Raw genomic sequence first — 27,947 nt, 5'->3', positions numbered from 1 at the left:
GGGTGCTGTGGGGAGAGATCATCACCACTGCAGGGTTCCATGTCCTGCTGCCTTTCTTCTAGCAAGAGCGGAGCTCTGCTTGTAAAAGCAGACAGGACCTTATTAACACCCAACCTCACCGAAGGGGTGGTAGAGATGAGTAATGTAATGGTAGGCTCTCACAATTAGGAGACAGATATTATGTTTATGTATAGTGATGTTACTATAGTATGTCCTCCCATAGTCCTTTTTTTTCTCCCCCTTGTAATAGCCTCAGTAGTCAGAGCATTTCGGGAGGGCCAGCTTGTGACCAGGAGGTGCAGCGTAACAACACCTGACCTCCAATCAAGATGTAAGAAAATAATCTCCACCAGTGGATGGCAGAGAAGGAGTTCACTGACAAAACTTTGGGAGAGGTAAGGGTACAAAAAGCAGAGCATCCATTTTGTAGACAAGCACGTGGCTGCTAGTCACAGAGACTCCCACCACTGTAACTTTTCCTTAGTCAGTTCTTTGTTGTGTTTTTATTAAGGTTTAACAAACCTTTTAAAATTTTAAAAGTGAGGGCTGTTTCTCGCAGGGAGGACCCTTCCATCTGCTGGGTTGCCTCAGGGGACACCCCGGGACCCTGAGCCCCTTTCTGTCCCAAGGGAGCCTCTCTCTGCTGCATTAGGGAGCTGGGCCACCCCTGCCCATCCCCGCCTGCCCATTCTTTGCCACTGCTCTGGGTTTTTTGTACACTGTAGCTCTGCAACCCCTGCCCTGCCCCAATGCCCTATGGTTCCAGCTACACCTGCAGAGTTCCTGCTGCCTCTTGTTTGGCACTGGGCGAGCCTGCCCTGCTGCTCCCGGGCGCTGCTGCAGCCCCTCTTCCCCTCCAGCCCGTCCGCCATGGCCGCTGAGGGCAGCGCTGCGCCACAGCGCCCCCTGCAGGCAGGGGAGTCACGCCCGCCTGCCCGGCCGGGAGCCAGCAGCGCCCCTGGCGGCCGTGACGGGAACTGCAGCGAGGGGAAAGCTCTGGAGAGAACGGGACTGGGAGTGCGCTGTTTGCTGCTTGTTTGCCTGGTCACACACACATATGAGTAAATAACTTATTTATTTTCCCATATCTTTGCCTCAAAGCCCCTTAACTTCAAAGTTATAATAATTTGGAGGGGGTGGGTCGTATTTTCCATTCCAAGGGAAGTTCCTGCTTTCCTCAGCAGACACCTGTCTTTCAAACCAAGACATCCCCAGAAGAATGAGACGGAAATCAAGAAATTCTCATGAAATTCTCAAGAAATCTCAAGAAATTCTACTCATGTCAGGCTAATGCAACATCCCTAAAAGAATTCCCTAAGTCGCTGCAGCTGGGAAAGAAAAAAAAAGAAAAAGTAATTTCAAAGTCAATAAGTCTGCATGCAGATTTTCCTTAGGATCCTGTTGTTACTTTCTCTGTTGTGAGGAAAAAAAAAATCACCTATGAAAGTCACCAATAAAGGCCCTTCCGGCAGGAGCTGGAAATCAGCAATGTTATTAACATTGTGTCAAGATCCATTAACATCTACTGCAACACGAAAAGAAGGTTAAAGGCATCAACACAAAGTCCTTCTGTCATATTACAGATTCTATGCTTATTTCTATGTTCATGCCTTACTTCAGTAGCCCTCAGTCAAGGACTTGCTGTTCAGAATCTCTGCTAACAGACTCATGTATTCAAGACTCTCCAGAAGCGTTTTGTGAAAGTCCAGACGTCAGAAACTTTCTTGAAACACCTAAAACCCCCTGATGATCAGTCTCAAAGGCGTTACACCAATTCCTATAAAGATAGTAACTGGATTTCCTTTAAACCTAAGTTTTCCTCAGTCTCAAAATGCAATCCACTTGCATTCAGCATAAAACACCAATTGGTAATTTCACTAAATACATATTACTTCACTGTTACTAATAATGTCTATAAACTGATAAGGCTGCAGAAGTTACTACACGATCACCCGGTTTATCATCTGAAGGTAATATGTCACAAAGCTTTTTTTGGGGGGTTGGGTGGGGGGGGATGGGGTTGGGCAGGTTGCCCTTCTCTGGTCACAATGTAACAGCATTGTGTTTACAGAAATATCTCTACTTAAATATTAATCTGAACCATGTTTTGCTGAAGACATTTCAACTAATTACAAAAATAGCAACATTAACTTCAAGTGAACTGTCATACCATCCTTCTAAACCAAAATTAGGTAAGGTTCTTCACACAGCATCAGGTAACAATTTCAGTGTAATCATCTTCTCAAATATGACACCCACTGATGAGGGCCACAAAGTAAGTTCTCAAGTTCTGCAGCTCGTAGCTTCCCTTATGAAAGGGCAGGGAGAACCTATTTCATGTGATGAACACAATTTTGATAGCATCAGTACTGCATGAGTCATCAATCTATCCCACAGGCCCCTTCAATCACCCCAGGGAATTATCTCATACCGATTCAGAATCTCTCTTTATTTTCCAGTGTCAAAACATTGCTTGTCTGAACACAGCAAGGCTACCTCTTGCCATGAGTCAGTTTATTGGGCTCCCCAAACTGCACCAGCTGCACCAACACGTGACCGAAGCCCTGCAGAGCCCAGCTCCAAGCTCAGCACACAGTGTCTATCAGTTCACTACTTACAAATATTCACTAAGGAAAGGAAAATCCTCAAAAAAACCTCGTGGGTTATTATTAGTGCTGAATATTTTGGACAGAAGTGCATAAAACCAAGAAAAGGCTCATTCCACAGTGAGGAAAAATCTACCTGTTTGCAGCACAATGGCCTTAACCCAGAAAGAGAACAACCCAAATAAATGGTACAAGCAACCCTGATGCAAGAGCTTGCCCACAGAAGATGCAGTGAGGTGCTGTAGGGCACAGAAAACATGCAATGATCACGATAACAAGTTGTCAGTTATTAGCTATTCACAAGTTTTATATGTTTAAAATTATTTTTAATTTTTTTCCCTCTGGATGCAGTCCAGGGAACACTGGTCTTGCCAGGAAGAAGGAGCAGCTGTGTAAGTACATACTGAGTCTGTAGAATCTAATTTATATGGCTTCCATTTTAAATAAAAATACGAGACTATTTATTTCTTACTACTATCTACCGTTTTCTGGTTTCACTAAGCATTCTGCCACTCCTCCTCTGTCTCAAACCAGCCTGTAATCACCTCATCCCAACTACCCTGCTACAACTCTGCAACACAGACTTATCTCACTGTTTAACACCCATATAACTTGCTAGGATAAAAGTAACATGTGCAAGGATTTATACACAGACATTTTATAATTTAAATTATGATTTATAATCTTAACAGTAATTTAAGATTAGAATATCAAGCCACAGCTACAAGCAAATACAGAATATGTGTGTCAAGGAAGGTTTTTATAGTTTTGTCCGGGCTGTGCCACAAGTTACTTACATTGTAAGTAGCAAGGAGGTAAAAATCAAATAATAATCACTTTCACAGGAAAAGGACAATATCCATAGTGATACCTTTTGCAGATCTTTGTCCCAGCCTCTGCCTCCTGTAAGCACCTGTGCTACAGGTATTCCCAGCACCTGAAGTTCTTTTTACAATCAGCAGAATCAAATATTCTGAAGGGCACGTGGAATCATCCTCTCCTAGGAAGGGAAGAGTCTCATTTGCTATTGGTCAGTCTCGGGCACTGATAAATTGATGTCCTGTGGAAATCAAATCAAATCAGAGCCCTGCCAAAATCTGCTAAAACCCAAATCTGAAGAAAACTAAGACTTTGCACTTATTTAGGCAATAGTTTCCGATATATCTAATCTTGGCTTCACAACTGTGAAAAGTCTAGAATCACAGATATAATTTGTTTTGATCACTAAGTTCATCAGAAGAATTTCCTGTTTAAAAATACCCATTTCCTTAACACATTCCTTCATCTGTAGCACAATCACACTGGTTGATGACTATAAGCAATACTTTTAAACAGACTGGTTTATTCAATTATTCATGAAAAGTAACCCAAACCCTCTCTAACAAGGAGGCTGTAGATGGGAAGTGAGCACAGGGACACCAGCACCCATTGCCTTGACTCCTGTGGTATTGCCCAAACCGTCCAGACGCGGATCTGGATCTGACCACCACAGAATATATTATTTCTCTAGTTTCCCAAACTGCTCAAGGCAGACAAACACGTGGCAAAAATACAACACACAAAACCACAGCAGCCAAACTAATCCTGATCTCACGGGTGCTTCTGTACATGCAGTCAACTGAGACTTCGCAGAGTCAAACTGGGAGGACCTCCAGAGTGAAGCTCTTGACATGCTTGCACTAGACCAAGGCAGGGAAAAAGACCTCAAGCTCCTGCCAGGAGGGACTCTGGGCTCATCTGCTTGACTGGTAAGAAGTTTCAAGGTCGTGCATTTTACTACACAGACCTCTAACCCAGAGGCAGTAGAAAAAAGGCAAAGAGCCTTTGAATGAGCCTTTGAATGAGCATCCCCAAGTAGAACCATTTTAATTCCTACAACGTGTACCACACAACCTCAACTAGCTGGTTTATAAAGCTTCTTCATGAGTTTTACTTAGCAAATGAGAGCATAGGACAAAAAAATTAGATAATATGCTCACACCTAAATTTGCTCTTTTCCAATACTGTTTCTGAAAGAAAAATGAAGGAAAAAGTCTTTACTGAGCTGCCATCTCTGGAAACAGTGAATATTCTTTGCAAGCTGAAGTAACTCTCACCAAATACAAATTATACACAAACATCTGAAATAAGAAACTTTGGTAATTTTGTTAGACAACACATAATTGCCAACAAATGTTCTGTGGTCACAATGCCTTTTCCTAACCCTACCAAACTGTGTGCTTCCACAGCATGGCCTGTCTGACATGCTTTCTTTGCAGCCACACACTCTGGCACTTTCTTAACATTTCTTACTCCTTATAATGTAAGGCAGAAATCTCATGATGTGGGACTTTGACAGAATTCCATCTTAGTACACAGGCAGCTGGTACATATGGAGATGAAGGCCCCCCAGTTATATCCAGCCCGCCTCCCAACACAGGTTTTCATTGCTCCATAAGCAAGTAACTTCTCAAACACTATTTGATAAAATGCTGGTATTTTCCCTGTATCTGATGAATCCCAGATCTGTAGGACATAAACATACTGATTATGATTTATGGGAGCTTTCATATTTCAAGTTCTAGGAAAAAATGCTGCTACAATCAGCAAGTCCTACGTTTCATTTGAGGCTGGATCCACAACAGATTGAAGGAACAGCCGTACAGATACAGGCAGACACTGAAGAAGTTTATTTTGAGTATGGATTCATGTTGCAGCTAAGCTGAAGTACTGGCACCCTCTTTCACTCTTCTGCCCTCAACCCAATCCAGCTCTGAGGCCATATGGCTGTAAGCAGGAAAAAGGAAAAATTAAAAAAAAAAAAAAATTTGAGCCACTGTGAATTATAACAAAAAGACAGAAAAAAGATTCTTTGCATCTATCTTCATAATACCATAACACCAGCTATTAGTCAGTGTCCATAAACAGCAAATCCTACAAGAGGCAGATTTTTGTCAGACATCACTGGCAACCAGCAGAACACTGAACAAAAAACTCCCTGCTAGTTGAGGGATGAAGCCCAACTGGATTCACCAGGTGCTGGAATTCTCTTCAGGTTCTTAAAGGGATGTACACAGAGATAATTAAATAGAAAGGTCTTGACCTTTAAAAATAACAACAGACACAGAAGAGTACGAGCTGCTTATTTCTTCACTGAATTGTAAACACAGGCACCAACCACAAGGCACAAGCTTCCACAGAGGAAAACAACAACAAAAATCCACAGAAGCTTAAAATCTTTGTGTCCTCTAGAGCACTGCTGGGGAAACATCACCTTGAGAAAGAAGAAAGGTCATAATAAAGCAGTGAGAAAGTGATAGAAGGATATGACGATGATTTGGAGGCTTTAATTATTCAGTCATACATTTCAGCTTGGTCCCCTGAATTCTGCATTGCAGAACTACTTTGTGAGACCTCTGCACAGGAAAATAATACAGTCTATTTTACTGCACATCATGGTGGGTAACAGTTGGACTCCACAAACTCTGAGGTCTCTTCCAGCCTAAATGATTCTATGATCTTTGAATTTGGGTCTGCAATCATCACATCACGAAAACTCAGGCAAAAGCATCAAGTTTATGTTTCCTCAAGAGCTACAAACCTTGTGCCAAGAAACTGTCAAATACCTTGATACTTATTCCAAGGTAAATACAAGGGTTCTTAATAACCAAACCACTGTCATGTAATCAAGACAGACTGATGTGTTTTCCCTCCCATTTGCATACAGGTATATTGAAGTCTGTCTTTCAGTAACAGAACTGGGTGATACATCTGTAACTCAACTGTATGAAGTATCATCAAGCAGACACCTTCTTTAGTCCAAGAGATGCCATAGCTCATCCTCAATGAAATCACATTTCAGAGGACTAGTCTATTCCTTTCAAAAAACCAAACTAACTCAAAGAAAGAAAACCTCCCCAACAGCATTAAGTCACTTCATGATCTCAAGATTGGCAGAGCTTAATTTACGTTTAGGGGAAGGACAGGGAGGTAGATCAGGACAGTGTTCAGTGCTAATTTTATAAAGGTCTATTTACTTCATAAATGTGCATTTATAATTTTAAGGAAAGCTTATTTATACACAAGAACACCTGGAAGAAAATGTATTTCCTTTAATCTTCTTAATGTACAGGTTGCCATCATACTTTTGTTTCTCACCAGGTTTTAACCTTCCTTGCCAAAGCAACATACAAAAGAGTAACATGACTTCTACTCAAACACAACATAGAGATTAATTTAAACACCGGTTAACTACAGCAGAAATCCAGAAGACAACCAATAAAAGCCCCATGCACCTAACTGGTTGAGTTTGAAATTCTGCTTTGATGGGAAAGGAAGTTGATGATCTAGCAATCCCCGTTTTCCTGGTTCAGAATCTTCTGTTTCCTCACAGTGATGAAACTAACAGAATAGTACATTTAGTCCTTTTTTCTGCAAGCCTTTAAGTGCATCACCATCTTTCTTAAGCTGGAAGCCAGAGCCAACAAAATAAGACTGGACGTCCTCACTGAATAGTTTCATTAGAAACAGCTAAAGGTAAGAAGTGTAAGGATTGCTCTCAGCTAAGACTAGATACCTTGTTTATCCTCCCATGTTCCAGAAGGCAGGAAAGCAAACAGAGGAGGGAGGGACAGCAGAGTAACAACGATGGAAAATGAGCATGATAGGGGACTGGGAATAAGAACAAAAGGGAAGGCACATTACAGATGAAAACCATTGCCAATAGTACTGTTCCACTGCTACAACAGTGCTTTTGTAACATGGTTGCTAACATTTCAGGTCAACTCAACAAGAACCTCTTAACCAGCTTCTTATTACCTTCCAAAATAGAGGGCAGAAGGAAAAAAAAGTCTCCTCTGACCATCCAGCACATCAGACACAGCAAGAAAAAGAAAATGGGTCAATTTATTTTACCCTCCACATGTAGAAAAGTTCAGAGGACTCTTGGCACCCAACGTGAGGCCTGAGGGCATTGAGGGGAAAGGGTGAGAAAGGAATAACAGTTCCTGGGTAACCTGGTTTTTGTGTGCTGAATATAGAAGCCACACTAAGCAGCACCATGTGGTCTAGCCTAGCCTGGTTTGGTTGGCACATGGCTTTGGCTCAAAGAAGGGGGAAAAAGGCCAACTGGCAGCATAGAGGAAAGCCAATCTGGGCTGCTGAAGAATGGTAAGACATTGCCACTCAGGTAGAGAAGTTACCTGTGGAAGTCTGTCACGTGCATGCCCACGTCCCCAGGAGTCAGGCTAATGAGGAACACCGAAACAACGAGTGCGTAGACCAGGCTACAAAAATAGAGGCGTCACAGACAGAGCTGGACCGGCAACACAAGGGAGAGCTGCTCCTAGCTCGATGGGCCCATGATGCCAGAGACATCATGCCTCTTACAGGGCAGAGATGCCACCTATAAGTGGGCATGAGACCGAGGGGTGGATTTAACCATGAACAGTATCTCCGAGGTTATCCGCAATTGTGAGACATGTGCTGAGATCAAGCAGGTAAAACCCCTATGGTAGGGTGGGTGGTGGTCCAAATATAAGATTAATTATATCACGCTGCCTCAAACCCGCCAAGGCAAGCTTTACATAGTCATAATGGTAAAAACCATCATGGGATGGCTGGAGACCTACCCTGTGCCTCACACCACTGCCTGGAACACCATCCTGGGCCTTGAAAAGCAGCTCCTCTGGTGGCATGGTATCCCCATGAGAATTGAGTCCAACAACAGGACTAATTTCATGAACAGCCTTATGAACACCTGGGCTAGAGAACACGGCACTGAGTGGGTGTACCATATTCCTTACCATGCACCAGCTGCTGGGAAAGCTGAGAGGTGCAACAGACTGCTTGAAGGCACTGGGCAGGGAGACCTTCAAAAATTGGGAGCTGCACTTAGTACCTGGCTAATTAACACCAGAGGCTCCACTAACTGAGCTGCACCTGCCCAATCTGAACTCTTGTGAACAACCGAGATAAGGTCCTGGTGGTACATGTGAGAGGTATCCTGGAAAAAACTGTCTGGATTAATTCTTCCTCAAGCAAAGACAAACCCACCTGTGGTATTGTCTTTGCTCAGGTGGTAATGTTTTTGCACCTGGTGGTGCAAAAGGATGGAGAGACACAATGCATCCCTCAAGGGGACCTTGTTTTAGGGTGAACTGCCTGTCACACTGTGCCCATATCTAAATCTAGATGTATACATGTATATAACTGGGGTAATGCATGTATGCATATAGTTTAAAAGTTTAAGTTTGGTGTAACATGTTGAGTATGGGAAAAAATTCAGGGTGGATAATCTCCCACCTGCTGCCTAAGAGATGGTAACGACCTGTACTTAAGAGAGACAAAGATGTAGCCAGGGAGAAGGGGGAAAGGTGCAGCTGGCTGCACTCTTGTAGCTGAGGGGCTTTGCCTTGAGAAGGATGTGAGATTTTGGCTGGGGTGTGGGGGGCTGAGCTCAGCTCCTCACTCCCTCTCAGGATGGGGACAGCCTGAAGGACATCAGCCAGGTGCCCAGAGCTGTGCCGGGTGTTAACACGGGAGAACAAGCTTTGAAAACTCACTCAGTCCCCATGGGCATTTGGCAAGCCCCAGGTACTATCACACAATTAACAGTTTCTGTTGGAGAGCCCAGAAATTAAGAAAGGTGCTGCAGGTCAAGTTTCACAGACTGCCATCTGTCTCCCCAGCTACAACAGTTCCTCCCACTGATATCCTCAGATCATATTTATTTCCACGTATTTCCAAAACTTCCATAACAGAAAACTACCATCTTAAGACCAGAAAAAAACTTAACTCCTAAATACCATGATTTATCACAAGAAAAACAGGTGCAAGTGTTTGTGGGTGTCTCTTCCTCACCTGATTTATCACAAAGAAATTTTATCACACCACATCAATCCTGTTGGTGTAACAAAAGCACCTAAAGTTTTCAGGTCTAACCACTACCTTTAGGTTTTATAAGAAAGGTGTTCTGACAAAATAAAAAAGTATTCTTGTATCAATTTTTCAAAAAGCCCAATCAAACTAACGACAAAAAGTATTTGCTGAAGTATTGCTGGAAAATTTGCAGTTGTCAAAGATGTCAGACATTAAGTATCTTTACTTTTTTCAGGAAATACTTCATAGCTAGTATCTTCTTCCACTCAGGAATTACCCACAGTACCTGAAAACATGCAAAAAAAACCCCCCAACCCTTGCAAAAAAATCCCCAAAACAATAAAACCCCAGAGAAAGCTTCATTGTCATACACACAATTTCTTCCTTTCTTAAAAGGGAAATAAAAAATTGAAATAAAAATCACATTGAGAGTCAGCTTTCAGTCTAGGCAGATGTAAACACTTGAAGGGGAACCAGAGCAACCAGCCCACTGACCACTCCATGTAAACTGCATCCTTTGCCACTAAAGCTCAGCCAGGCTCAGAAGAAACTTGTGAGCAATGTGGCAGGAAGCAGAAAATGCTCCTCCCCAAATCAACCGAGAAATAACTGAGGTTATAATTAAGATGGTAAGCTACAGGAAATACTTTTTTATCTCTGAAGTAATCCTACAGCCTCTTTGATAGAAGCCACTGAGAACAGTGTTCCCCATCTGTCAATCGGTGGAGTAATAGAATAGATTTGAACTAGCAAAAAAATCTCTTCAGCCTCTTTACTGCAGGTAATCTCTGGAGCTTCAGCTTAGTTCATGGAATCATTAGGGTTGGAAAAGACCTCCAAGATCACTGAGTCCAAAGTAAGACCAATCTACAAATTCCTAGCAAACAGAAGAAAACCCATACACTTAATGTTTCAAGCTGCAGAAATTCAAACCAAGAAAACGCTGAGTCCAAAGTAAGACCAATCTACAAATTCCAAGCAAACAGAAGAAAACCCAAAGCCATACACTTAATGTTTCAAGCTGAAGAAATTCAAACCAAGAAAACATTGTGCCATTCACACACTGGTCAAACACACCTCAAAGTTGGTACACTGCATTTTTCTTCCCGCAGTTTTTATCTGATTTTTACTGAACACAAATCCAGTGCTGTGCACCCAAATGGCCCAAACTAACTGGATCCAGATAGCAACAAGGACCAAAAATTTGCAAGAAAATAAACAAATACAGTCATATATTCTTGTAAGTCCCTGAACTGCTGGCTGAGGACACTGCCACCACCACCAGTCCTAGAAGACAAAGCTAACACAAGCTGACACCAGGTCCTCGTTGCTGCATGAACATATCACACAATTTTATCTTTGAATACTTCTACGTGCCTTGTCCTTAGATGATCAAGGAACAAGAGAAGCTTCTTCCTGCACAGATAACCCAGAAGAAGCAAAAAACTACCCAATTCCAAAGCGGTGTACAAGTATATTTAGGTACATAAAAATATATACATATACATGATGCCATATCATAGAACAAGTACAGGTTTTAAAATGCACATTAATGCCTTTCCTACAGAATCTCCACTGCAGATAAGAATGTTTTAAGAACTTTTATAACCTTAGCTCTCTTTTAGAGAAGGGATGAAAAAACGACCCCAAACCTCCAAAACCAACCAACAAACAAACCCACAAACATCAGCATTTTATAGTTACTAACAAACAGCCTGAAGTACTGGAGCTTCACAGCATCCCCATCCCACTCTGACACAGATCCTGCCAGTCTGATTAGGGAGCTCTGCATCTTTCCATTACATCAGAAAGCTGCAGCATCTTTGAGTCTTAAGATAAGCAAGTCTAGCCCACAGATCCATCAGCTTAGATGACAGGCATGGTCTCAAAACTGCCCTTATCTCCCCAAAATCTTGTGGGCAGATCTCTCAGTTTTCTTTACAGGATTCACAAATTATTTTCAACAAGAAATAAATTAGTGTTGATATGAAAAAGCAACACAGTAGGGTCACTTTTTATCCCAAAATATTATTTTTCTAGTACATGAAGAATACAAACAATGTCAAGCAAGAGATTAAGATCTTGTAAAGCTGAAGGATTCCTAACAGTGCATATGATTGGAATTGCAGCAAGAACTGGCATTCCATCCCCATCCAAAAATTCTTCTCAGCTGAATGCTCTACTTAGGATTTTGAGTTGTCTTTATAAAGTACCATGGTACTCATGTCTCCATTCTTCTCTATACCTCAACACAAACATTTTTCCCAACTTTTGCTGTGATCATCTGAAGCAAAACCAAAGGAGGAGATTGATCACCTTCCTGACTTATATTTTACAGGTGAAAATAATGTAATCAAAGAGAACAGACATTATTCCTGCCTTATCACAACACACAAATATTTTAATTAACAAAGTACACAGACAAACTAAAAAGGAACTTGCTCTCACGTTTCTCCTTTTCTTTCCCCCTTTCACAGTTCCTCTCAGATGATGGAACATCCGCCCAAGTACTGACCTTCTCTAACCTGAGGCATATTCAGTGTAAGAAATCTCAGACTGCTATTCCTTCCTCTCCAAGTAAGCAAGTTCTCAGCATTAATGATGGAGGGCTCCATTAGAAGCTGCCCATACAAACATCAAGCAATGACAGGATACGAGCACATAACATATTACCAGATGATGAAGAGCTACTTGCAAATGTTTTCCAGTATAGGAAACTCAGAAAAGGCGTCACATCTAAGCTCATAAACTACGTCTTCAGAATGATCAAGAAATTCAAGCTCACATTACCCAACCACTCATTAATCCAGCAGCTACACAGAAATACACATTCCACATCAGACCCACAGCACTAGGACAGCGTGCAATCACTTCAGGCCTCTCACAGGTTTAACATACTGCAGACCCCCCTGCAATAATATATTTTATCAGTTAAACAAACACGCAGACAGGAACTAGACAGCAGAGGAGCCAGCTCCAGGATATCCCTGCACGTGTCAGCAGGCACACAGGAAGAAGCACTGCAGCCAGCACGGCCACGGAGCACACGGTCCCAGCTCACACGCAGGAACTCATCTTGCACATGCAACAGGCATGCCAGGCACTGCTTCTGACTGTGCCAGCAGGCATGCAGCAACAGGTTACACTTGGACAACAGTCACCCATCCTACACTTTTCCCCTGCCTCTACACCACAGCTTCCACACTGGAGATGACGACAGCAGACCTGTGAATAACTTCTGAAACTGTGACCTGAATCAGGCAGCACATGTTTAGGTCAATTAGCCCCAGTTATGCCCACCTGAACCTGCTGATCTGAAAACTGCAACATCTCAGGAGCACACTGAATGCTCCTAATCCCAAAACCACAGATGGTGCTAACAGGTTTTTAGCTCTTCTATTCAAAGGTGCAGCTTGACAGTGTAACTGGAGAAAATGCAAGGAGCAGCTGCTCCCACAACATGCTGCCTCTGTCACCTCCATCCCAGCGTGCCCTCCTGTGCCGAGTGCTTATACCTGCATGTCTGCAGCACAGGCCACGCCAGAGAATCAGTATGCAAAAAATCCTTCCGCAGCTCTTTAACACAGATACCACGACTGACACCCACAGGGCTGTTATCACCAAACACTGACCTGGAGGAGGAAGGGATGTTGCCTTTTGGGGGCTGAAAATCCATCAAATGGTCACAGTGACCCTGTGCCTGGCACTGCTTATTGTCACCTCTGGGCCCATTAATGCACAGGGCTGGAGCCCCTCTGCTATGGAGACAGGCAAGGAGAGCTGGGGATGTTGAGCCTGGAGAAAAGAAAACTCTAAGAAGACCCTAGAGCCCCTTTCAGTGTCTGCAAGGGCTCCAAGAAAGCTGGGGGGACTTTCGGACAAGGGCCTGGAGTGACAAGACAATGGAGAGTGGCTTCCCACTGACAAAAAAGCAGGGTTAGATGGGATACTGGGGAGAAATTCTTCCCTGGGAAGGTGCTGAGGCCCTGGCACAGGCTGCCCAGAGCAGCTGTGGCTGCCCATGCCTGGAAGTTTCCAAGGCCAAGTTGGATGGGGCTTGGACAACGTGGTCTAATGAAGGTGTCCTTGCCCATGGCAGGAGAATGAACTGGACATGCTTCAAGATTCCAACCCAAACCATTCTACGATTCTGTGGCTCTATAAAAACGGAGCGAGCATCATCATATTCCTTCCTGACTATATATACAGTGAAGCACAAAAAAGTTGGAAATTAACGACAGATACACACAGAGAGATTTAAGGTTTTACCTACAGTTAGGAACAGACACTGAACCTAAAACAAAATTGTCTTCCCAGAGTATCCAGCTGCACACTATGTGCCCATCTGGAAGAGTTCCTGCGGGGCCTCCACCAGGCGCCGGCCGCAGGGGCCGCGGGCGGTCGGTGCAGGCCCGGCCCCGCCGCCCCGCGCAGCCGCTCCCGCAGCCCGAGCCAGGGGCGGGACGGGGCCGCGCCGCCGGGGAGGGGCCTCAGCGCGGCCCGCCCGCTCCCGGGTACAGCACTGCCCTGCTCGAGCTTCCCTCCCTTTCCCACCCTTCTCGTTGCCTTGGCACCTGCTGGGCTGAGCCCCCTTTCCTGTAAATACCCAAACTGCCCTTTCCCTCCCCACTTCTTCCTCCCGACGGAAAATAGGAACTGTGACCCAGCCTGGGCCCACCGGGTATCCCAGGACAGAGCAGGGACATTTTCATGGCACGGAGTTCCACTGTGAGAGCCTGGACATAAAGTGGTGCCTGGGACTACATAAAAGAAAAAAAAAATTCTAGTAAGAGTGTCTTTTTTTATAACCAAGCACCTGTCAAAGGGCAGTAGAGAGCAGCAGGAAGCCTTTGGGTTGGAGGCTATGTTGAGACAGTAGCTTTTCCATGTTCAGCTCTAGGTTCCAGGGTGAGCAGGTGGCAGGGCACCACAGCCTGATGTTCCGGCATTCCTGCAGCCTCCCTGCGGCTCGGGCAAAGGGAAAGCCACGACCTTGCCAGTGCTCCTGACCACCCAAACCACCCTGCCAGTAGCACCTTTCCTAGAACTAGAAAATCTAGTAATCTTCTGACGACAACTGCTTCTGCCCAAAAAAAACGCTCCTGTTTGGATGATCGGGTTCATGTTGGGGCTTCCGATTTCTCTACTCACATTACTGAGGTTAACACATCACAAGTAGTGTGTCCTGTATGGCTGCTCTTCCAAGGGTATAGACACACACCAACACTAGGAAAACCATGCAGCTTAAAATGTCATCCCTTACACTGGGCAGAAATGCTTCTGCTTCCACTACCCTCCAGAAAGCCGTCTGTGGGTATCGGGGAGCTGATGGGGAGGTAGCCACAGGGAACACATTGCCTGTAGCTCAGATCCTACTGGGTTGGATTCTTTTGATGCCATAAGTTTTAGCTTTCATATTTTCCAGATTCCATACTGCATTAGTATATAACTCTAAACTTCATACAAAGTGTTAGCAAGTTCTCATGACGGTTTAGTCAGACAAAACAAACCTTTTGCAGCCTGAGAACCAAGGACACCATTGCAGCTTCAGGCCCAAGAAGTGTAAAACAACACTGAATTGAGGAGAGCAATCTGGAGGGATGGGACTTCATAACCTGAAGCTGTAATTGGACAATTAACCCCAACATGTGAATGGATCAAAACTTATAAAAGTGTGAAAATGTGTGACCTGTCACCCATATTGGGTGTAGCCTTGGCCAGGCTCTTGTACTGCCCAAGGTGTATCTTTGAAGGCCTTTTAATAAATAGCTACCCTCTTGATTCCTTTAACACTGTCTAGCCTCTGTTCTAGGCAGCCTCTCAAGGCATCATCTTCTCTGCAGATTTCTTTGTTAGGACTCTTAGAATCTGATTTTTAAAAGAAATATGACGCAGTCACTGAGCCAGCTTAAACTTAGTTCAAATTGGTTTGGAACTCTGGACAAGTTAATTTATCTTTGCCAAGCTTTTACACCAAATCAAGCATTTGTTCACATCAAGTTCACAGCTCTCTTAAATTTATGCCAAATCAGTTCAAGGGTTCTCCTATAGCTGTCAGGGGGGTAATAAATCTGTACATGTGCCAAGATCTATCTCTACCACTTTTTCTTCCAGAGAACCAAATTGTGAACTACCTGACAGATAAATATGAGTTTACCAAGACAAAAGCGGTTAAATAAGAAATAAAACAATCTCAGATGAATGCTATTACATAATTCTCAATACTCAGTAGAGAAAAAATCTTTTAATAGGCTGCAGCAGAACAATTTGCCTCCAGAAGAGATTTCTCTCATGTTCCAAAGTTAAAAACCACAACTGCTTCAAAAGCAGAGATTTCACATGTCCAGAGATTTAAAATATTCTGGTATTATAATTCTTCCTATGCCTTTTCTAAAGAAAAATAGAATTATCACAGGAAAGTCTTATTCAACATGATACTTGGATCTCTCTCATTTTTGCAGTGAAACATTGTGACTGGAAGTGGGTGTACCAAGAGAGCACCTCTTTGCTCTTCCCTGATCAGCAAGTTCATACACATTTGGAACTGCCCCCCTGAAAGCAGCTACAGCACAAGATACCAGATGGAGGCAGGATCACTTACATCAGATGTAGGTAGAGTTCACAGGTTTCGTTTGGTACAAAAGAGTTAAACAAAATTATGGGCCTTTTGACTAGAAAAATGAAGCTAAAAGTGTCCAGAATAAATAGGACAGTCTGAGGGAGGATTTATGTTCTGAAAAACCAGAAGGGTAAACCCTAAATTCGCAGAAAGCCACAGGCATCTTTGATATTTTTGAGAGTATTTGAGCTATTCCTTTAATTGGAATGATCCTATAGAAATACTAAAACATAAACAATTTTAGAAACAGCAAAATAAATAAATAGGTATGATTGAAAGAAACAACCACAAAATGTAAGAATTCACTAGTAAAATGCCATTTTAATAACTTTTTTTTACAAGGAATCCACCTATACACTATAGAAAAATAAACACCACAGAGACTTTTTCCAGCTTACAATACAGTGATGCAGGCACACTTCAGCTGTTGACTTAATTTCACATGAGAATGTAAAACATTGTTCTTAGTGAAAAGTAAGCCCCTCTTAAAGTACTAAAATATAATAAAAAGAGTCATATAAAAATCTGCTTTAAAAGCACTGCCCTTTATTCAGTTGCATGGCAGATTGCAAGTGCATCTGTTGAGTGAGGACTGACTCGGAGGAAGCAGGAACTTGCAGGACAGATTTTCTAAGTGTTCCCGTCACTTTCTGAGGTTTCTCTGATGAGGTGAACCTAGCACTTGTCCTAAATTAAAAAAAAACAACAGATCAATATTAGAAAACTGCTTGTGTTATGAAGCAACAGTGTACAATTAGCAGCATGTTATTTCCTCAAAGCACTTCATATGAGCTACACTGAAAGCAATTTCAATTTTCACGAACCACGTAGGAGCAATCCCAAACAGGATTTGAAAGCCTAAACATCTGCCAAAACAAACCTTCATACCCTGGGACCAGTGCTCCATCACAGGCTGCTTTACCCCAGTGACAGCTCAATTCTGCCCCTCCTGTGGTGATTCTTTAGTTCATTAGGAACTGGGAAATCACTTGGCTGACAGCACTGTTCTAAAGATTGCAGCATCATTCTGTAATGCCTGGACATTATCATCCTGGTAAGATGGAAATGACAGAAATCACATACACTTTTCACTGCAGTGCTTATGGTGTCCCAGCTGTGGAGTACTTTTTCCACTCTTGGAATGAAGCAAAATGTGTTGCTTCCATAAAGGCTGATAGGTTTCAAGTCTAAAATCTGTTTAACTATCTGAATCAGCCATGCAGCTGCAATATTTGGAAAAAAAAAAAAAAAACCCAAAAAAAACCCAAACCAAACAAACCCACAAAGTCAAGGTAATAAAGTTTCTAGGTAAAGTCCTGCTGAGAACAATATTCCCAAACTCTTCAGGATTTCAGGATGACAGGTTGCAAGTTCCTCCTTAGGACAAGGTGTTTCTGTGCTATAACCAACATGTAACAAGAGCAGGTAATTAGACTAATTAAGTAAATGTGGTCTAGAAATTAGGTGGAACTGTTTTAAATAGCAAAGCTAAGTGTCACTACAATCCTTTGTGTGCTCTTTGATAAATCTTAGAACTAGATGGTTGTATTTATCAGCCTCCAAATCTTTTTTAAAAATCTGTTATGAACATAAGGAAATGATAATTAAGGGAAGCATTACAGTTTGTGCTGCAGAGAAAGCCCTGCTCAGCTATTACAACAGCTATGGTTGACTTTAAACCAAATTAACTCTATACACAGCTGCATTTGAATTACAACACTTGCTTGTTTAGATTTGGGAACAGGAGGGGGGGCAGAAATCACATTAAATTATTCCATCTTATCTCTTTCACTATGAATTTAGAGAAATGCCACACTTGGAGGAGTTTTAGATACGACTTGGAAAGGTTTCCTTTTGGAGACTGACTTAGTGGTTACTCCTCAATAATGACAATTATTCCTTAAAATGATGCTCTTTATTGGCAATGTGTACAAAGAACCTTGTGAAAAGCAGCCCAGACGTGCAGGAGCTGTGAGGGGTGAGAAGGTGCCTCTTACCTGGCTGCACCCCTCGCAGCCTTTGCTGAATCGCCTCCAAGCGATGGATGTATTCTGTGAGTGACTGCTCAGGGTCCTGAGGTGGCACAAGGGACTTGTCTGGAGCTGAACTTGGGGACAGGTGCAATCTTAAAAAAAAAATAAAACAACAAATCATTTCCTCCTTCTCATGCTATACTCTCAAATAAATCCAGAAGTTACATTCATATAGTCAGGAATTCTGGGCAAAGAAAACTGGAACCATCACCACTCTTTCTATTTGTATAGCTGTTCCTGGAAACAAGAGCAGCAAGAGGCATCATTTAGCATACCCTGGATCTACATCAGACCTGAGCCACCACTAATCCAGTCACACAGAGCACCAGTCAGGGCTGCTGTTATTAATACCCTGCTCCATATCATACAGGTTGTCAGAAACAGACACATGCCATGACAGAGGAAGAGAGTGGGGTAGAACTAAGTCTTTTGGAAGTTCTTGCAGGTCTCAAACTCTCCAAAACATTTTGCTGAATTCCTTGCAGACCAGAAGACTACCTGGCTGTTTGTGGCAAACCACTCAGCAAAGTTAAAAACCCCCTACAATAATCTGAAGCACCTCCCATCTTTGCAGACTGACCTGTTGTGTGAGCGGGAGGAGGATCGTGGGGAAAGGCTCGTGAATCTTGCAGCGCAGCTGGATCTGTGGCACAGCCCTGTGTCCCTGTCCTGGGTAGGGGGAGAGCTGACAGGGCCAGCTGGGGGCTGCTGCTCTCTCAGGACTTCTGTTCTAGCACCGAAGGCTGTGGCAAATAGGAAGGGTTAAAAAATATGCACTAGGAACCCTTGAGAATGGGCTGTCATAAACACATCCAATAAAGCCATGAAAATGACAGCAGAGTATGCTTAAGTTTGGTTTCAAATGCAGGTAAATACACTTTCTACAGCTAACTGCTTTTTTGGTTTGTGTGGGTTTTTTTGTTTTAACTGTATTTAACAGAATTGTGATGCTATTTTCTATTGAGGTAGAAAGTTCAGCATTTGAGGATTCAAATTTCTTGGGAATCATACAAGAGTGGGTTTATGTACAAAGGTTCTGCTTTCTTTTAAAGTAAGTATTTCCAACAACTTAGAAATTGAAAATTACATAGTACCAGGTAATGAAAAATACACTACTTAATCTGAATTTTGTTTAGCATCGAAAAGTCATAAAGGAATTTTACATCAAGGCCAAGAGTTCCCCAATACTGGGTGCTGCATTAAGATGTTTGTTGGAATTGTTACAAAGGCACTCAACCAGTAACTCAAAGGAACATTCAAATGTTCCTCAAGTAACTCAAGTCCTTATTGACCTGCATCAGACCATCTATCCATCTACTCTCCAGATGGATAGTGGCAAAATAAACAGATTTTCCCACTTAGGTTTTGTTTTTAAATGGAACAAATCACTGAAGAGAAATTACAAAGAAAACAACGTACTTATCCAAACACGTACCTGTGTTACCTCCTATACTGTGAGAAATGCTTTCACCCTGTGTGCTCTTCCTGCCAACTTTGTTCCACTTCTTCACCAAAAACTTTAACCTTGGTAAGAAAACAAATTTGTACAAGCATTAAAAATAAGCAGAAATAAATCAAATTTTAATATTATTTGTTGGTATAGAACCTATTAAGCAACATAAGCAATTATTGTTGTGGGAATGACAGGAGAACTCTTCAAAATTCAGTCTTGGGAATGCTGGCTTAGCCCATTTTACCCTCCAATGATCTTTGAACTGCTGAAAACTTGCTTATTTTGGCTCTGCTCCTGATCTTCAGAGAGCTCTTCCTAGCTGAGAGGAGGAGTTTGGAGGTTACTGCACGAATTTGGAGGTGCTGCAGCCTTTGCTGTTATAATGGTATTCATGTCAAAGACTCTGTGTCAGCTCCTGACAGAAATTTGCTAGTGATCATTTTAACTAGACAATGAAATTGCTCAGAAATAACCACCAATTACATTTAAAATTGCCTTTTTTTTTTTTTCCATTGAATTAAAGCCATTGGGAGGTGGCATGTTGTCCCATGTACAGCTAGCAAAACCCATCTGACAGTGACACAGCATGGTAAAATCACACCCAGGGAAACACACACTACTGGATTCCAGAGAACCATTCCTGACAGATCCCATTCTGATACAAGACAGACTGTCCAGTGAGACCAAGCAGATCAGGGTCAGCCCCAAAGGGCTCCAGTTTGTAATGCTGTGCACTGGTTCCCAAATATATTGCAGCTGGGTATCGCTCAAGTAGCTTTTTCTTAGAATTATGGAATGGTTTGGACTGGAAGGGATCCTAAGGAAATCCACCTTGTTCCATCCTCCTGCCATGATCTGGGACACCTTCCACCGAACCAGGCTGCTCCAAGCCCTGTCCAACCTGCCCTTGAACACTTCCAGGGATGGGGCAACCACAGCTTCTCTGGGCAGCCTGTGCCAGGGCCTCCCCATCCTCAAAGGGAATAATTTCTTCCCAATATCCCATCTAAATCTACCCTCCTTCATCTTAAAGACATTTTTTACCAATTTTTAGTACAGATGAAACTCAGCTAACAAGTCATGCTTGAACCAGTTCTGGAGAACACTCCTGCTTAATATTAACATAGGATAAGCCGCAGCAACTATCAATTTTTTAAGCTTCCAAGAAAACATGACCTACGAGAGACAGGGAGTGTTTTGCATTACCTTGAGATGGCAATGATGGCTCTGACTGCACACCTGAACTTGGTGAAGGGCCGGGAGTGCGATGCAGAGAGCTGCAGGTCTGCAGAAGGATAGATTCCCATGCGGGCAATCAGAGACAGAGTTGCTTGCTCACAGTCCTGAAACCCACCAAGCAGCAGCAAGAGGTATTTCTTCTGATAAACCAGAGCCTTTCTAAAGCTCTCTGCTCGAATGTACTTTCGATATAATCTCTGCAACTGCAGAAAGAAAAAAACCAAAATTTAAGAGTTCATTTTTTTCACAGTTACTGTTGCAAAAAGCCAGCCACAAACAAGGTGTCTTCAGGTCAAATGTCCAGACTGAGGATATGAGGGCAGCCAAAACAATTCTGTACACTGCTAAAATCCACCCAGATTTGGAGTGTCAGTCCTCTTTAAATCTCCTGAATGTTTTCAAGCAAAATTGTCATACTCAAAATTCTAAAACAGTTTAACTCTTTAATAAAAAAGTACATTTGCTTAAAAAAAATGTAAGCCAGAATGCATGGTGGGAGAGATGCCTATCAGATTTGATTACAATCAAAGTGTCAGAAAAATAAAAAGTATTTAAGATTAGTTAGCAGGGATTAAAAATAATGATTGTTTTCTACTTCCATGCTTAGACAAGAAATCCAAGTCTCCCTCTCATTTAGGTGTGGAAAGAAATTCCAAAGATCCAGATTACTTTTGATGCAAGTTCCTGTCTAACACTGAAAAAATTCCAAAGGAACTTCTCTGATGAGGTACATATGGGGAAAGCTTCTAATTTAAAATAATATATCAAGCTGTTTCTCTAGAAAATCAACCTTTTAAAATAGCAACTGAAGATTACAGCAGTAAGTGAAAGATAAATGCCATAATCTGACAGATCCCTTTTTTCCCCAGCAGATCAGTTTCAAATGATACCTCCTGGCTGTGCAAGCTCCAGAGACCCCCTTTGCTGGCTACCCCCATGATTTTACCTTAGGATTGGAAGTTTCTGCCACTGGTTTGTTTTCAATTTCAGCATTGGCTTTAGCCAGCTGGGATTCTGCCTGTTTCAGCATGTTCTGCAGCGTGTTCCTCTCTCGTTGCCAAGCCTCTCTTTCCAGCTCTTGAACAGGGCCAGCATCACCTGTAGATCTCACCTAAAACAGAAACCTAAAGAACGTGAGCCACAATGGGTTTTGCACATTGTTTTCACAATCAAACATCTCAAACCGAGCAATAACCCAACTTTATGACAAATTAAACCATAATAACAAGGAGCCCGAAAACCAGCAATGGCATTCAGCTTGTTGAACAGCACAATGGGAAACTGAAATGCATTAAAAGCCCTTCTGACTTTCATCTGGCTTTCTTCTACATCCACAGGCAGCACAGAAATAGTGAAGATGTCTGTGTACACGCAGAAACAAGCTGCACATACAATAAAAACAAGTTGTGAAAAATTCTGAAAAACCACATTCAATTCTGAGAGTCTGGCGCCCAGAGAAGCTGTGGCTGCTCCATCCCTTGAAGTGTCCAAGGTCAGGTTGGACAGGGCTTGGAGCAATCTGGTCTAGTGGAAGGTTCCCAGCCCATGGCAGGAGGTGGAACAAGATCGACTTTAAGGTCCCTTTCAGCCCAAACTACGTTGTGATTCTGTGAAACCGAGTTTTGTGATAAGGAATGAGACCCAGGACTCCAGCTCCAACTCTTCATGGAAGTTCTGCCTTTGTAACCCTCTTTGTATCAACTACAAATTTACTGGTCATCAGTTACATCAGTGCATGATGCAATAGATCACAAAAGAAAGAGAAGATTTTTTTTAAGGTAGCTGATGTTTCATCCCTTGGAATAAAATCTATACATTAGAGAAGCCACTACAAACTGACCCCAGTTTCTCCTAGCAACTTATTTCAGTACAGTCTGTGGTATCTGAGGGAGTTCTGCATGACTCATCTATGTCCTTGACTTCTGCTGCACCATTTGGCAGCTGATTGACCACACAGCTCCATTTGGCACAGATTTTCTATGCTGACATTTTGCCAGGTTACCCGTCCAATACTCCCCAATTTATTGTAACTCAAGGGGGGAACAGCAGAAAATTTCTTTGGTCTCCTGAGCATGTGGTTCAGTACATTAAAGGAAGGAGAAATTCAGGGAGGAAACTGAAGGAAAAGGTGATTCTGGAAAAAAAAAAAAATCAAAGCCTGAAAAGAGAGCAGAGAGGAGGGATTGTTGGTGCCCACAGAAGAAAAGCTATTGAGGTGGAGTTTTTGCTCCTCATCTCTAGAAAGGCATGTGACTTCAAAGTGCTCTACTGAACACTTTTTTTGTTAAAAAAAACCAAAAAACAAAAAACAACAACTCAGGAAACTTGAGTTCCTTTATTTTTGTGTGGTCAATCTCTGAAGGAGGGAACTCTGCTCCAACAAGACTTTTGTCTACAGCTGACAGCTCTAAAGGCTTGTGAGAGGAAGGCTTAACCCAAATAACCCCATGAACTTGGAGAAGAGGCTGCATCCCCCCTCCTCAAGGCTGGAGATGATCCATTTGGCCATAACCACCTGTGTGGCTGCACAGGTGACAGAAGGAAAATATTAACTGTATTTTGTAAGCAGGTAGACACAGGGAGAGCTGCAACATGCCAAGGCAGCTTGTCACACATTAGACTTGTGAAAAGAAGAGACAAAAAACTTGTCACTTATCAGACAGTCATAGATCTCTGACTATTGCAAGAGAAAGACATAAATCAGATGGAATCTGAAAGTCATGGATTTATGTGTTTTGTATTAATAGACCTTAGCTTGGTCTTGGGTAATCCCTGGGCTTGTGTAAAGTACTTGCAATACTGCAAACTTGGGTCAGAACAGCCCTCCTGAGATTACAAACCACTATGGTGCTTTTTAAAAAAAAAGTACTTGGCATTTTGGTGAAAAAAAACCTATCTCTGGATGCATAAAGAAGCTACAGCAACACATCCCAAAGCTTGTGATCCTTGGACATGTTACATATCTAGGAAAAAAAACGCTCTCAGAAGCACAGTCTGCAATATGACAAAACAGAGTGGGACATTAAAATATGTTAATATTTTCCTTACCTGAGATGTAGGAGGAGACAAATCTGATTTTATTTCCCTTAATGTCTGCAGTAAAGAGGCTACAGCTTCATCATTTGATGCAGACCAGTCGTTAACCGTTCTGTTAGGCAGAAATACCTTTTCAGTATGAGGCTGATTTGTAGGAATGTTAACACACATTTAATTGCTCCTTCCCACTACTTGACCTTTAAGGTTCTGAGGCTTTACTTATGCAGTATTTACCCCACAAATTACTACAAATATGCAGAGAAATTAGCAAGTTCTGTTAGTTTTTAAGAATTAAAAGAGCTAAGGGCTCTCAGCCATGACAAGTTAAGAAGCAGGATGGAAAGCAAAGTGCTATTTTATGAACTCACTTATCCAGAGTTTTATAGATGAACTCATTCAGGTGCACAACCACAAAGAGCAACTGCTGCCTTATCTTCTCCAGCTGTTGTTGCTGCTGTTGCAAGTGGGGTTTTTCAGTTTCTTTTGTCACAGGCTGTGTGGGACTTCCATCTTTGCTTGAGGTATGCAAGAGTTCCTCCCGACAGTTTGGAGCTGGAGGATTTCTTTCTCTTAATACTGCCAGTATTTCCTGCAGTTCTTTAATTCTTTGTTCATCCCTTTGGTGCTGCCGTTCCAAGTTTTGCTGTTTGAACAAAATAAGTAGTAGTTAATTGCATCTCATATATACCCACTTATGTAAGTGTCACCACACCTAATCAGCATATCCATCTGGGTGTTCATGAACTGCCAGACCACTTTTGGGGGAAGGCTTAGAGCACTGTTTCCCAGGGCCACTAGGAAGCCATTTAATGACACTGGAGTGGGCATTGTCTTCATCCAAGGAGAAACCCAGGGTGAAACCAACAGTTTTCTCAAGGCATGACTGGGACCCTAACTCAAAAAGTAAGGGCAATGGCATGAAAGTTAGTTTGGTTCCATGCTGCATTTAACCCATCATCCCCACCTGTGAACAACCAGCACAGGTAAAAATATAAAGATCAACTTTAAAGATTTAAAGACCAACTTCTGTCAACAATAAACCCAGACACAATCCCTTGAAAACAGCTACATTTCACACAAGCAGGACAAGAGCTCATTCAATGCATTTTTCAGAATGCTTTAACAGAAGGAAACATTCCAATCAAAGAATACCATCCAGAGGGTTAAATCCCAGCGTGTGGCTATTTCAGTGTAAGGCAGAGCATTCTCACCAGTCTCTCCTGATCTCTCTGCCAGTCCTTCTGTTTCTGTAGCTCTGTCTGTTGCTGCCATTTCTGCTCTCTCTCCCTCTCCTCTTTCCTGTTCTTATCTTGCTCTTTAACCAGCTTGAAGAGTGACTGCAGTTGCTCCCAGTCAACTTTCAGCTTGACCTCTCTCTCCCTCTGGGCCTCCAAGGAACGGATCACCTCTTGCTTTTGTGCCTGAAGAGACTCCAGGGTGGCTCGCAGTTTGTCACTGACCTCCCTCTCCTTCTGGGTTTCCTCACAGCACATCTGTACCTCAGCCTCCAGCTGCCTTTTGGACAGGATGGCCTTCTGGTGCATTTTCTCAATAACAGCAGCAAGCTCCATGGTTCGGCTCCTCTCCTCTTCCAGCTGGGCTTGGAGCTCTCGGACAAAGGCTTGTTCCAGCAGCGACTCCCTGTGCTGACAGGAAGCCCCTTCCTTCACTCTCACGCTCAACTGCTCTGTCAGAACACGCTCATGATTCAAGGAATCCAGGAGCTCCGAGGACCGGTTTTTCTCAGCTTCCAGGTTTTTCTGCAGCTCCCTCAGTTTGTTGTGCTCCTGGGCCAGCAAGGCTTCGCAGCGGGAGTGCTCGATCTGCAGCTCCTTGCGGAGGTTGTCTGTCACTGTCCTCTCGTGCTCCAAGGACACGGCCAGCTGGCAGTTCTGCACCGACTGCACATCCAGGGCAGCCTGCAGCTCCTGGGCACAAGGGGGGAGAGCACATTACTATTCCAGCACAAACACTCATTTGTGGGACTGGCTGGCATTTAGCAATTTTCAACCTCCTATTTTATCCAAAAAGATATTCAAGACTTAACTAGAGTAGTTCAGGTATTAAAAAGTTTAATTTAAAATTACAAGTGACAGAAAAATGCTCTTTAGGAACATGGCACCAAGCAACAAAATAAATTATCATGTTAATCTGCCAGTACATTATTTCTTCTTCAGTTAGTAAGATCCTCATTAGGAAATCACAACTTTTTACATCACTCAATCCCTTTAATAAGTAACATCTGCAATAGCAATAACCCTGTTGTTTTAAAAAGAAAAATCTAAGCAGTAAGAGTAGATGTAAAGCTTCAAGACTTGGCAGCCCATCTCTTCAAAGCACAGACTAGACACTGAAAAAAAATAATCACAGAATGGTCTGGGTTGGAAAGGATGTTAAAGCTCATCTCATTCCCACCCCCTGCCATGGGCAGGGAATCCTTCCACTATCCCAGGTGGAAGGAAGCCCTGGCCTGGACACTTCGAGGGATGGGCCAGCCACAGCTGCTCTGGGTAATCTGCATGCCTCACCACTCTCACAGGAAAGAATTTCCTCCTTATATCAAGTCTAAAAACTACCCTCTTTCCCTTTAAAATCAATCTCTAGGTCCATTCTGGGAGCCAGTCTTTCTTCAGAAGGAAAGGCAGGGACTGAAGGTTCAGTGTAGGGCACTGCAGACAGCCAGAGCTGGCACTGCTGTCCTAGGAGGGAGGTCTACCCTGCCCTCCACACAGCCAGCACCATTTGTTATCTCCTAGAAAGCTAGGTCAGGTAGAATCTTTCCATAATGGAGCTTCTATAAAGATTTGTGAATGCCTGACTAATCTGTGCTGGGGCAAAGCACTTTTCTCCTGGCCTTGGCTACTCTGTCTTCCTTGCATGAGCAGGTTTCTGAAAAGGAGAAAGATGGTAGCAACATTTCCTAACCACGCAGCAGTAACAAACATCCCAACAAAAATCATTCACAAACTTAAACAACTACCAGGAAGATGACAGGAGAAGCCAGACTATAAGGAAATAGTCAGAAGTGTGTTTCCTCACTTAGGGAATTTAAGGACTCTTTGGAGTTCTTTGAGAGATTTAGTTTTGGGGTTTAAGAAATGGTTTATGTTAAATCTTGCTCCTTTTCCATTTACTGTAGGCCTCTTACAAGCACTGAGTCATTGCTATTACAGTCTTGGAGAGAAAGCTGTTTACTTGTTTTCTGTTCAACTTAGAAGGGAACAGGATGACTTTGGTTAACCTCCAAAAATACATATTATATTGAAAAGGCTCCACTTACTCTGCCAAACCTATTTATCATTGGGTGGTTTTCCTTATAATCTCAGAGATCATACATCTCACACCCTCATGGTAAGCTTGCTGTGGAATTAAGGGTGCAGTTACGCAGCTGTAGGATCTGTCTGTCCCTACTCAGCAAGGGGCAGTACACAACAGGGGAAAGTGGGAAAGGAAAAAACATTAAGAAGATGTGGAACAAAAAACCCCAACACAGCATTCAACCTTGGTTTACTTCTGCGTGTGCAATTAATGAAAGTAACTGAAAGCTTTAACTCAGTGAGAAAAGACGCTGTGCACATTCAGAAAAGGTTTGGGGGTTTTAACAGTTACTAAAGAAGGAACAGAGGAGGTGAAGAAGACTGCACAAATAACTTGCTAGTTAACGTCATGCCCCAGGGGAGCTGGGCGTTACCTCCATGGCCTTTGTCTTTTCATCCTCTGCTTTCCTCTGCTGACGCTGCTGTTCCTCAAACCAACCTCGCAGCTCTGATCCCTTCAGCTGCTCAGCCTGCAAGTCTTCAAGTGCAGCTGCCAAATCCTTTTCTTTTTTTTCCAATTCAACACTGCAAAGTTCAAAATGACACTTCTACATTCAGAACAGAACATCCTTCACCAGCATCACAAGCAAGACATTTTGGGTTGGTTTCTCTGAGTTCTTTCTATTGATTTGTTTCTTTGAGGTGGCCTCTATTCTTTCTAAAGAGAGTCAGTTTTCAAGTTTTCAAGCTAGTCAGCATCTGAAAACATTTGTCTCCCTGCAGGCCAAGCCAGAATTGCTCGACTTAGTAACAATTAAGAGATAGGTTATTTATTCTGGCAGAGCA

At 42.8% G+C, this 27,947-nt stretch overlaps 1 protein-coding gene across 14 annotated transcripts in view; it reads right to left on the bottom strand.

Annotated features, from left to right (window-relative positions):
• Positions 1-16,384: 16,384 nt before the first annotated feature.
• The window catches only part of PCNT (pericentrin), a 71,398-nt gene continuing 59,835 nt past the window's right edge, over positions 16,385-27,947 (bottom strand). For all 14 annotated transcript variants that reach the window (XM_041397067.1, XM_041397068.1, XM_041397079.1 and 11 more), the window contains 10 exons: positions 27,536-27,686; positions 25,056-25,772; positions 24,213-24,487; positions 23,857-23,956; positions 21,755-21,919; positions 20,776-21,011; positions 19,552-19,640; positions 18,697-18,859; positions 18,081-18,208; positions 16,385-16,770 (listed from right to left, as the gene is read on the bottom strand). In XM_041397067.1, coding sequence (XP_041253001.1) covers positions 16,727-16,770; positions 18,081-18,208; positions 18,697-18,859; positions 19,552-19,640; positions 20,776-21,011; positions 21,755-21,919; positions 23,857-23,956; positions 24,213-24,487; positions 25,056-25,772; positions 27,536-27,686 — 2,068 coding nt within the window. In that variant the 3' untranslated portion in view covers positions 16,385-16,726. The remainder of the gene's footprint in view (positions 16,771-18,080; positions 18,209-18,696; positions 18,860-19,551; positions 19,641-20,775; positions 21,012-21,754; positions 21,920-23,856; positions 23,957-24,212; positions 24,488-25,055; positions 25,773-27,535; positions 27,687-27,947) is intronic.

Source organism: Onychostruthus taczanowskii, unplaced genomic scaffold (genome assembly GCF_017590055.1).
Source record: "Onychostruthus taczanowskii isolate IOZ18803 unplaced genomic scaffold, ASM1759005v1 scaffold135, whole genome shotgun sequence".
Classification (NCBI taxonomy): domain Eukaryota; kingdom Metazoa; phylum Chordata; class Aves; order Passeriformes; family Passeridae; genus Onychostruthus; species Onychostruthus taczanowskii.
The sequence above is the reverse complement of the archived record's forward strand: the minus strand, read 5'-3'. Positions and strand labels throughout refer to the sequence as shown.